This window comes from Suricata suricatta, chromosome 8 (assembly GCF_006229205.1).
Source record: "Suricata suricatta isolate VVHF042 chromosome 8, meerkat_22Aug2017_6uvM2_HiC, whole genome shotgun sequence".
Lineage (NCBI taxonomy): Eukaryota > Metazoa > Chordata > Mammalia > Carnivora > Herpestidae > Suricata > Suricata suricatta.
The window spans coordinates 64,307,723-64,320,074 of record NC_043707.1 but is presented as its reverse complement, the minus strand read 5'-3'; the positions used below and the strand labels follow the sequence as shown (position 1 = coordinate 64,320,074).

At 36.2% G+C, this 12,352-nt stretch overlaps 1 protein-coding gene across 2 annotated transcripts in view; it reads left to right on the top strand.

Moving 5' to 3' along the window:
* Positions 1-12,352, top strand: part of ABCD3 (ATP binding cassette subfamily D member 3) — a 71,296-nt gene that overhangs the window by 27,039 nt on the left and 31,905 nt on the right. Inside the window, exons 3-5 of one of the 2 annotated variants that reach the window (XM_029948754.1) lie at positions 1,174-1,272; positions 5,377-5,465; positions 12,122-12,191. In XM_029948754.1, the coding sequence (XP_029804614.1) occupies positions 1,174-1,272; positions 5,377-5,465; positions 12,122-12,191 (258 nt within the window). Of the gene's footprint in view, positions 1-1,173; positions 1,273-5,376; positions 5,466-12,121; positions 12,192-12,352 lie in introns of those variants that run through there. The other variant, XM_029948755.1, reaches the window with a different exon arrangement.

Genomic DNA, 12,352 nt, shown 5'->3' with positions numbered 1-12,352 from the left:
GTTTATCAAAAGCCTAGTAGTTAACAAGTAAGTAACTGTGATTATGGGGGTTGGGGAAGGGTCTAGGCAGGGGATGGGGTCCTTCTGGTGTGTGTTGCCTACTGAGAGAAGTTTCTCCTTTATGTTCTTCCAGAGGGTCCAGGGCTGGTAAAGTAAACAGCCTCTGCCATACCCAGTTCATCTCACTTCTTTTTTCCTTGCAAACATTTAAAAGGAAGAAATGTCTGAGAATGATAAGATTAATTACTGCTTTAAGTTTCTTCAGTGGTTTCCCACCACACTGGCAATGAACTCTAAATCCTTACTGTGGCCTCAAGGGTCTTTCTTTTGCAGTCCCTGTCAACCTCTTCAGGTTCTTTCATTTTTATTCCCTTTGCTTTGGCAGTTCTACACTCTTGCTCTTCGGTGTACGCACTAATTTTACTTCTCAGTGCTGGGTTTTTGTGTTCGGTGTTCCCTGTGCTTGACTACCCTCCTGTCCCAAGGTTATCACAGCTTCATGTCTCAGCTTAAACATCACCTCCCCGGAGAGCTCTTGCTTTCATCTTGTCTGAGTCCATCTTTTTCTTATGGCCCTGCCTAGTGTATCTGTAACAATTTGTTCATTTATTTTTATCTGTGTTTCTCCTGTTAGAATGTGAGCTATAGGAGTCAAGGAATCTTGTCTGTCTTAGAGTTTGTGAGGAAGAGAGAGTGAGTTGGTAGAATATAGGGAACTAAAAGTTCCTGGTAATTGATATCAGGAAAATTCCTGTTCAGGATTTTAAAAACATTTTACTGATAATCAGAAAGTGGATAATAGTAAGTACTTGACCATTTCTTAGCTGTCTCTCTCATCTTATCTTCTGCTTCTATCTTTAGCTTATAAGTCCAGCCACACTGGCCATTTCATTGTTCCTCATGCAGTTAAATGAGCTTTCACCTTGGCATTTTGCACTTGCTGTTTCTTCTGCCTGCAGTGTTCTCCTGGATATTCACATGGCCCCAGAACTGACTTCCTTACTCAGTTTCTGATAATATCTTATTTTCTTGAAAGCATGTTTGAAGAGAGTACAAGTTTTCATTCTATGAATGCAATGCCCATTTTGATAGTTGTTCTTACTGGCTTAGATGAAATGTGGTTCTTTAATTTTAATAAATATTGTAATTTTTTTTTGTTTTGTTTTAATGTAGAAAGAGGGAAAAAAAGAGCGAGCTGTGGTGGACAAGGTGTTTTTTTTAAGACTCACACGGATTCTGAAAATCATGGTCCCTAGAACATTTTGTAAAGAGGTAAGTATTATGAAATTATATTGTTTAACTTTTAAGGTTACATGAGATCAGACCAATAGCTTTTGTTATTCTACGGGTCAGATGTTTTCTGTGTAAGTAATGAAGGCTACTAAATTTTTTTTTCATCATCTGTTATGCAAGTACTCGTGTTGTTTGGTGCCAGTTTTTAAATAGTTTTCTCTTGTTTATGAAATATTAGTTCATTATATTTTGTGTGAAATACTAGATAGAGTACTTTACTGCAGCTACCTTAACTGGTGATGTATTTTTTAATGCAATTTTTTTTAATGTTTTTTATTTATTTTTGAGAGACAGAGACAGTGCGAGCAGGGGAGGGTCAGAAAGAGAGGGAGACACAGAATCCAAAGCAATCTCCAAGCTCTGAGCTAGTTGTCAGCACAGAACCCGACGCGGGGCTCGAACCCACAAACCGTGGGATCATGACCTGAGCCAAAGCCTGACGCTTAACTGACTGAGCCACCCAGGTGCCCTGATGTATTTTTTAATTAATTAATCTGAGAGAGAAAGAGAGGGCACATGTGCATGTGAGCTGGGGAGGGGCAGAGGGAGAGAGAGAGAGAGAGAGAATGAATCCCAAATAGTCTGCACACCCAGCTTGGAGGAGCCTGATACCGGGCTCAGTCCCATGACTGTGAGACCGTGAGCTGCACAGAAGTCAAGAGTCTGATGCTGAACCAGCTGAGCCACGCAGGTGCCCCTGTATTATTATAGCTAAATTCTGTTAATAAAAATGAGATTAAATTTAGAAAGGCACCTTTTTATATCATTGGGATGTTAACAAGTCACATTGATATGGAATATGTTTAAGGGTTATGCTTTTGTATTTGATTAAATATGTTTTTAAGATACCCAAAATAATATATGAAGTCTTCTGGTAGTTTCAGGAAGTGAGCTGGTTCTAGGAATAAAGTTTTATTTACCTTTCCTTTGCCCTTTTAATCAAGATTACCATTATCATTATTCGAGGAGTATTTTTATTGATTAAAAAAAACAATGCTGTGTTCTCCATCTTCAGTCACCTTTTTTTGTACAGCTAGAAATATCATCATCTTTCACTCTTCTCCCCATAATTCATCTTTTCAGCCACTGAGATTGGATCATTTTTCATTCTAAATATTCTTAACCTGGGTATTATAGTGTTATTTAGTTTCATTTCAAAGAAGCTCCCCTTTTTATCTTCTCTGCCAAATTTATTTTCTTGAAACATGTTTTCCATTGTTCACATTTAAAAAACCATTAGCCTTGTAATCTGTGAATAGCAAGAAAAAGATAAGATGTTCCCAGTGCGCTGTAATGCCCGGAGAGAATGCGCAGTCCCCCGACACTCTGGGCTTGCTCTCTTTCTACTTCTCTCTGGCATCATGGCTTGTGGGTTCTGCCCTTATGAAACTCTAAAAAATAATTTAGTAACGGCTTTCCCTCTAATAAGATAGAGATAATACATGTTCCTTGAAAAAAATTGGAAAATGCAGATAGATTCTTTTTCTTCTTGGTGCCTAATAGCCTCTCAGAACCTCTGTTGTTATTTTGGTGTATAGCGCATATTTTAATAAAACTGAGATCACACTGACACTTTTTAAATCTCCTCCCTTCTTTATTTCTAAATGTTTTCTCCTTTAGCTTTTCATAGTCTCCCTTTTCATTCCTGCTGTTCTCACTGTATCTTTCTTATCTGGTTCATCATTATCTCTTAATTGGTCCTTTTGCCTCTTCTCCTTAACTTTAGTAAAAATAGTTGGCTTCTTTTTTCTTGTAGGATAAATCACAACTTGATTTTGACCTTTCTTTCAGTATCATCTGCTCAGAATATTCTTTGCTATTTTGTAGTCGGGCTCTCTGCTCTTGTGTTTTCATGACCTCGTGTCTGTCCTGCCCCCTGCCCCAAACAAAAACAGATACTGATAAAAAATAGCTTAATGCTTACTACTTTCTTGGTGAAGTTTTCTCATTCCACAACCCAACTGACTGAAGAATTCTTATTTAAAATACAAACTTCTCTGGAGAGATTTGTATATTCATGTCTTATCAGGTAGCAGCTCAGTGCTCATTTGACCTTTTAGCAAGGGTTTGCTGAGCGTAAAATGAATGTGAGACCTTGGATAGGTTTCCGAGAATTAGTAAGGAAAGAGAAGGGCCTAACTTGGCCAGCCTCCCAGCTTTGTCTAGGCCGAGCCATGCTGCAGAGTCAATTCTACACACCGTCTTTGAAAAATATAAAAATCTGGGTTTAGCCCCAGTTCACCAAAGTGAAGTAAATTCCGATAGACATCACACAAGATTGGAGGTAGGGACAGAGAGACTAACTGATTTAGGAAATAGAGAAATGATAATACTACATATGAATATATAGAAATTGATATGTATCATGAGGTAAAGGACTGCCTAAATCAGTGCAGATCTTTAGTTTCTGACATATTCACAGACCCATTAACTGTGGGAATGGTAGTGATTCTAAGGACTTCCTTTGTAGAAAGGTGCTTCAGGAGTGTCAGTCATCAAAGTTTGCCATATTTTGCTAAAGTGAGCCAAGTAAAGTTGGTACTTATTTCAGGAAAAAATTAAACCAAGAACATAAAGTGAAGGAGTAAAGAAACTATCTTTGTCTAGTGTTACCTTTTCATATCAGTGATTAATTTAGGATTGAGGCCATGTTTAAGGTCTGAATTGAAAGTTAGCATTACAGTGAACGTGACATCTGCAGATAGTGTGTATTGAAATTAAGAGGCTCCTCTGTTGCCAATTGCAAACCTAACTTTCAGATGGTGGGTAGTGTAGGAAGATGGTATCTTTGCTTTTTGGCAAACGTTGAGGTAGCAGCCTTCACTGCTCAGTTACACAGACTTTCTTTGACGTTGCCTTTTCTTGTGGTTTCATAGTCTGTGTTTATGACTCCTTGCCTCATTTTCACATAAATCTCTGTATTTTGAGTACCTTTGCCTTTTTAAAAAGTGATTTGTTTTGCAAAAGTTACATAAAAAATAGTTGCAGTTGCTATTCAACTCTGTAACTTTGACTTTAAATATATTATCCAACAAACGTGCCAGCTGCCACATGTCCTCTTCCCTGACTTGAGCTTCTGTGTTAATGTCATTATTCTTCCAGTTTAGAAGGTTAAGTAGGATCAGCTTTGAATGTGTGTTTGTTGGAGGTTGGAGAGTAGGTTCTCATCTCAGACAGAACTGACTCCTAATTCAGTCTCTCATCTTTTCCCCTCGGTGATCCGTCTTCCACAGCGTTGCTTAAGTAATGTCTCCTGAATGATACTTCTTAACATTTTGTTCTACTTAGAGGCTTGCAGTAGCTTAATATCGCTAAACTCTGCTGGATATACAATACCATTATTCATAATGGTTTTAATCCATTCCTGTTTTCCATTAAAGCCTTCATCTTTCTTTACTCATAATCCTCATTCTCTCCTTTGTTTTACTTGGTCTATTTAATATATTTCAACTGTCATAACTCTCTTTTGCCACCCCAGGCCTTCCTGTCCTGCCACTTATCACATGAAGTGATGCACATAAACTTATCTACTATGCTCTGTTTTCTTATTTTTTATTTCTTATTTTATGTGTAAATCTTGTCTTAACTAAATCGAGGGCAGGGGCAGTATTAGAGAATTTTCTAACAAATTAAACCAAATTTGTTCCATTAGGCAAACTTTTAGCCTTAAATATTTGTTAACTATTTAACTGTAGATGAACAGTTACTATCATTTTTCTTTATTACACCGATATATTCAAAATATGGGACTATCACAGTACACTGTGATGCAGGTAATTTAAGTTCTACTGCTACCTTCTGTTATTGGCAAATTGTATGAAGGCAGGTCGTTTGACCTGCTGGGATTCACTTTTGAATTCTGGATGACAGAGTTAGATTAAATGATCTATGAGGTTTTTTCGTTTATATTTTTAAATTTCTTTAAAATTATATTTAAACATTGCCTATAGGTAAAATGTCAAGTACTGTATTAAGCCTAGAATAAAGATTTGAATTTAGAAACCAAAAATCCTTACCAAGGTAATGTTTCTTTTAACTTTTAAAAAATGCATTTATTTAATATACTATACTGGTTTATTTTAGACAGGTTACTTGATACTTATTGCTGTTATGCTGGTGTCTCGAACATACTGTGATGTTTGGATGATTCAAAATGGGACACTCATTGAAAGGTACTTTTCTATTCACCTTCCTCCTATATGTATAAAATACTAATTTGTCTCATATTTAACATCTCAAGCAAGACATAGATTCTAAATTACATATAAATATTTAAGTCAGGTAATGTATTTGTTCACTAACTTAACAAATATTTATTGAGTGTTTCCCATGTGCCAGGCACCATGCTACTCTGGTAGGGACATGCTGGTGAGCAGGAGAGACCTGTACCAAGCCCTGCAGGGCTGACGCTTTATAGAGGTTTGGGACAAGTAAACATATTAAAAGGCAGTATATTAAATGCTGTAGTAGGGGTTTAAAAAAATCAGCAAGTTGGATATTTGAAAATAATGAGATAATTTAGAGGAACAGATCAAAGCATTTCAGGGAATCACATTGAGAATGTTTACCGGCAGGAAGAAAACAGTTCTTAGACATGTCTTTCCATTTCTGAATTTAGTGCTTTATTATGTTTTTTTCACTCTAGTCTTTCTATATATTATCACTACAATTGAAAATTTTAAATTTAAAAACTTACAGTAACAGCTGGGATATTAACATTTATCTGTTAAAAATTTTGCTTCTCATGATACCAATTTGAATGTCAGAGTAAAACATTTTTATTGGAATTCTACTTCCTAGTATGCAGTATTTTATCAGAGAATTTCTTAAAGTAAATAAGCTAAAAACTTTTTGAATGACAGTACTTAAAGTTTTGAATGCTCCCAAATTGTGAAATAGGGTTGATATTCCCCCATATATTCTTGATTTGCTTTTTAGGATTTATAGGATGAGGAAGAATGCTTTGTGCAATTGTTTCTGACTCATCTCTAAAGTTATATGCGTAGGATTAAAGCCCCAACTACATGTCTCAGAACGTGTGTAATTGTGTAGGCTCTTGGAGTCGACACAGGTCTCCCTGAAACCTGTGGTCAGTCCCCTGCCTTTTCCTTTTAATCACGAATAGCTTAAAAAGGAGCACATGAGCTGGACTTAGTCGTAAGCACACCAGTCGTGTGCCGCATTCTTCCACTCTAACTGTCGTTCCCAGAGCCAGTGCTTTTCTTTTTACTGTTTCATCTCTGTCTCTGCATTCAGTGTAACTTATGTTACTGTCCTAGATTTTCCAGGGTTAATGTACGTTTACTTCCTACTTTGGAAGATGAGAATTTGCTCTTTTACACTCCTACCCATGCTCACCCTCTTACGCTCTACCACATTTATTGTTAAGTCAGAATGTATTTATGTGCTTTATGTGATTTTGACTGTTTACAGCTGAAGTACATGCGGCACTTCGGTAGTTTGTATTATATACAACCTTTTATTTTTCCTGGCATTTAAAAATTGTAAGTTTTTGTTTGCCTACTTCTTTTGTTTGTTTGCCTTAGTTCTTTGCCCACTTCTTACTAATTCAGCTCAGGCTTATTGACAACCCTGTAAAATCTTTGCAGTGTTGTAATTTGGTCCTACACACCAGGATTTGATTTTTATCTATTTCCACCGCACCTCATACCTCTTGTGAGTTTCTTGTCTTCCTGCCCTAATCAGTATTGGTTGCACTTTAGGCTCACTAAGTAGCAGTCCTGTTTGAATTTGTTTTTATAATGATCTTGGGAATTTCCTTTATCTTTCTCTTTTGCATTAAATAACCTGTTTTCTGAGTCCTTTGTCTCCCTCTTCCTTAGTTTACTTTCTCATTTTGGCAGGTGCAGTCTTTTTCTGAAAAAGGATACAAGGAAAGTAAATTTTTGAGGCCTTGTAGATCTTCTCTTAAACTTGACTGATAATTTAACTAGTAATGCATTCCAACTTGAAATTCACTTTTTGTCAGAATTTTGAAAGCATCTCCTGTTTGTTGTCATCTGTAGAGCTCGGCAGTTCTTAACCTTGGTTGCAGGATGATTCGCATCATCTGGGGAATTCTGAAAACGATTAATACCTGGACCCACCCCTAGACATTCTGATTCAGTTACTCATTACTTTTTGAAACATCCCAGTAATTCTAATTTGCAGCCGTGGTTAAACACTACTGGTCTAGCTGCCATGTTGGGGCTCATTCCTGGGCCGATTGCCCTTCCTTAGCAGTACTTCTATTTTAAGCCCCTGTGGAAGCTTTCATTATCATTCTTTTTCATTGTTCATGTGTTGTTGGTATTTGGGAATTTTACTGAATATTGCTACGAATGTTTTTTCATTGTTCTGGGCACTAGATGGACCTTTTTCTCCCCTTCCCTTCTCTCCCCTGCCTTCCCCTCCTCTTCTCAAGTAGGCTTCATGCCAGTGCAGAGTCCAGCAGAGTCCATTGGTGGGGCTTGAACTCACGACCTTGAAATCAAGACCTGAGCTGAGATCTAGTCAGATGCTTAACTGACTGAGCCATCCAGGTGCCCTACTAGGTGGGCTCTTTTCTTTCCTTTTTAAAAATGTATGTATTTATTTTTGAGAGAGAGAGCAAGCAGACAAGGGGCAGAGAGAGGGGGAGAAGCCCAAGCAGGTTTCGCACTGTCAGCATGGAGCCTGATGCAGGGCTCAAACCGTGAAATCATGACCTGAGCTGAAACAAAGAGCCAGATGCTTAATCGACTGAGCCATCCAGGTGCCCCATAGGTGGGCTTTTTTTCAATTGAGAAACTTACTGTGCATTCTGAGAAATTTTCTTGTGCTTCAAAAATTTTTTTTCTCATGTTTTTCTGTATTTTTTCTGGAATCCTTGAGTGTTGGAACCTTAGACTGATCATCTGATTCTTATAATTTCTCTATTGTTTTCACCTCTGACATTTTAAAGGAAATTTCTTTTTACTGTATCATCCAGTGAATCTGTATTTGTCATAATTTTATTTCCAAGAGTTATCTTTTTGTATGGATGCTCATATTTAGAGCAATCATTCTTTCAAGTGTGTGACTTTCTTTCCTTCTTTTCTCTTTTTTCTTTTCTTGTCATCTTTTCTTTCTTTTTTTCTTTCTTCTTTTCTCTCCCCCCCCCTCTCTCTCCCTCCCTCCCTCTTCCTCTCACCCTCTCTTCCTCTCTTTCTGCCTGCCTGCCTGCATTGTTTCTGTTTCCTTCTTGATCCTTTGTTCTCATCTTTGTTGTTCCTGTTAGAAAGTCTGTCTGTCCCTCTGGTTCTGTCTCTTCACCTTTAAAAGTGAAGGGTTGAAAAACTTGCTAAAAGCCAAGTTGAGGGCTTATTGATTGTCAGGTATTCCTGAATAGTGTTTTAGAGACAGTCTGGTCATTTTTGTGCGTGTACCCTAGTGAGGAATTCACTAACAAATTCTAAGAAGTTTGTCATAAACATGACTGAAGTGTTTATTCATTGCTGCTAGTGTATCAGCTTTGGACGATCAAATGTATTGCTAAGTTTTGTTTATATGAGCTGTGTGCATAAGTAATTTGAGTCTTCTGTATAACGTAGAGAAGACATTTATGCCCCTTTACATGATTATAGAATTTTACATTTTTTCCTTTGATGACTTTATTATCTAAATGCCTTATCTGTTTATAAAAATACAGGTTCACCAATTATAGCATTGTTAAATACCTACAGCAAAAAGTGTACAGGTTATATCCACTATGAACATATTAGTTACCTGTGTAGGAGGTTACGTATTATACATAAATAACCTTGCACAACCTTGGTATAGGAAAGTAGTTTATTTTTTTAACTTCTTTTCTTTATATTCACATTTTGTGATTTCATGTTTTTTGTAATCCAAAAGAATAATATTTACTTTTCTAAACTAGGGAATTCCAACTTTAATTGAATAGACACTGATTTTAATTTCCGCACAGACTTAATGCCCTGGAGAAAATGCCCTCTTGCTTTGCCAAGAGTAGGTGGTACAGTAATTGGTGATGATGGATTGGAGGAAGGTTATTATCTGGCATAAGCCGGCTTGTAATTCTGTTAGAGTAATCAATTTGTTGGGTACTCAGTTTTAAAATCTAGTTTTGAGATGTAGAAAAAAAAAGAAAAATAAAACTACTTAAGGGTTTCTAAGTAACATTATTTTGATATTATTTAAACTTATAATAGAGTTGCAAAACCAGTGCAAGGAACTTCCTTATACTCTTAACCCATATTCATCAAGTGTGATAAGGTCATTTTAAAGTTAATTGTTAACATTCTCCTTGATAAGTATTTTTGAGCTTCTGTGTATGAAATCTTTGATATTTGGTTAAATTTAACATTTTTAAACATGTAAATTCACAATATGAAAATTTTATTTGAAAAATAACACATTGCTCTAACTCACTACTTATGCTATGTTGTAAATTGGTTTTTCTGTCATTTCCTTTTTACCTCTTCCAGAGAGGTTTAGATTCATGTATTTCTCCTAAAAAAAAGCCTCAAAAAGACTCATTGTGGTTCTTACTGTACATATTAGTTTCCTTTACATCTTTTGGGTTTGTTGTCAGTGGCTAAAGACTTTGGAGTGTGGGCAAAATTTATTAAGACAGACTCCTTTTGGGTAGAGACTGGTAATCCCATGATTTAAAGGAGAATCCTTCATTCTTTATTGCTGCTATGATGGAATCATATACATGTATTTTATTTTCACCCATTTGGCTACAGGCAGCATTTTAAAATCACCAAATTATCATTTACAATATGTTTATATGCTTTAGAAGTAATAATGATATAAACTGTAAAATTAGTCTTTATTTTTATTTTTCTTTTGCAGCGGAATAATAAGCAGAAATAAGGCTTTATTCAAGAAACCATTTTTTAAATTTATAGCTGCTACTCCAATGGTAAACCATTGCTGAATGAGAGCATGTGCTTTACCAGGTTTTTTAATCTTGTGTGTTTCACAGCTTGGGCAGCACTAAAGCATTTTGGTTTTATGTAAAGTTTGATTCAAGCCATTTTAATTTAAACCTCTAAACTTTTTGTACTGTCTTATTTGCTTCTTTTTAATATTTTTGTTTCTACAGATATTTTTATGTGATCCTATTTTAGCTTTTTCTAGTTCAACATAAGACCAAATAACAAGTTGTTTAGCACTTCTATCAAAATTGGACTGTTAATTTTTTATCAGTCTAACGGAGCATTTCCCACAGTCTGTTTTATGACAGAGGAGACACTGCATAGCTGTCTCAAAAGAGTTTCAGTGCACATGTCATATAGTAAGAGCTTTGAGAAGACCTTTGGTAAAGACATTTGCTAGCTTTGTTTAACTAAGATTTTCCCAAATTTATTTGACCATGTAACTTTTTTGCTCTAAAAGACCAGTTAACATTCTTTGGCATTATTCACCTACTCCCTCATAAAAATAAAATTATTGCTGTATCATGTTTTTGTGGTGTGGAGCTAGGTTTGTTTTGTTTTGGTGTAAGTTTATTTAATTTGAGGGAGAGAGAGAGAGCGTGAGCAGAGGAGGGGCAGAGAGAGAGAGATTCCCAAGCAGGCCCTGTGCTGTCAGCATGGAGCCAGACACCTGGCTTGATTCCACGAACTGTGAGATGATGGTGTGGACCTAGGGTTTTTGTTTTTGTTTTTGTTTTTTAAGTTTATTTAGTTTGAGAGAGCATAAGCAGAGGAGGGGCAGAGTCAGAGAGATTCCCAAGCAGGCCCTGTGCTGTCAGCGTGGAGCCTGACTCTGGGCTTGATTCCACAAACTGTGAGATCATGACCTAAGCCAAAATCAGGAGTTCCATGCTTAACTGACTGAGCCACCCTGGGAGGCTAGGTTTAAATCATTTAGTGCATTGTTTTTCAAAATATACTTTACTTATATTTGGGAATACTAATAAATATAATTTGAAAAAAGTGTGTGATCAAATAAGTGATCTCTTTTTAGCAGATCATAGACTCAGAGATCCTTATTTAACAGTTTTCAAAAAAGTGGTGGAACCCTTACTTTGAGTAAGTTCTTCGTGGATATTTTTAGAACAGATAAATATGTGAAATAAATTCACATGAAGGAAGAGTTGGTTTAGTTTAAGTGTGCTAACACATCTCTGCAGAACCATCCTGAGGCTCCGAGGAACCCCACTGGTCTACTTTCTGATTTACGATTTGGTCCTGGGGCCAGCAAGCACGGCTCTGCAGGTCCAATCCCACTGCCATCTGCTTTGGAAGATTTTATTAGGACACAGTCAGTCTCGTTCTTGGCTATTTTTGCTTCTGCAATTGCAGAATTGAGTAGATGGAACAGAGACCTTCCTGCCCACAAAAGCTTAAAATGTTTACTCTTCATCTTTTACAGTGAATTTGCTGATCTCTCATTAGTCTGTGTCTGGCATTAGTTCATACAAATGAGAATCAGGGTATTAAAATATTTTTAAAAAAGGAAATACTAGTTTATTTCATCCACACTAACCCATTCCTGGCTCTATGAAGTTGTTAATTGTTTTGCCATCTAAGCTCCTTTTGTGGCTGTTTAAGCCCTTTTTTTAATTATCATTTTTACTAAGGAAAGAACTAAGGAAGTTATTCTTACTTAATTTTGCCATTTATAGAGGGATTTGCAGGCAGCCTATTTAAAATGATTAAACTTCAAAAGGTAGAAACCTGTTTTTGCAAGAAAATGTTTTTCAGGATCTTTGTTTCTTATTGATTCTTTTGAGTCAATGAAAATTTTCGAGAGTAATTTTAAAGCTTTACAGTTTTTTAGTGTGAAATATTGCTTCTTTTGCAACTAATGCATTGCATGTGGTGGTTTGCAGTGGTATCATTGGTCGTAGCAGGAAAGATTTCAAGAGATACTTATTCAACTTCATCGCTGTCATGCCTGTCGTAAGTGTAATTCTTTAAAAATCTTTACATACAGACAAATTTGTATCTTACTAAAATCTTCGAAGATTTTTACTTCTTAATTTATGATACTAAATTCCTATTTCGAGTTTAGTTTGTAACTTACAGCAGAATCTTTTCAATGTAAACCTTTACACTAGATA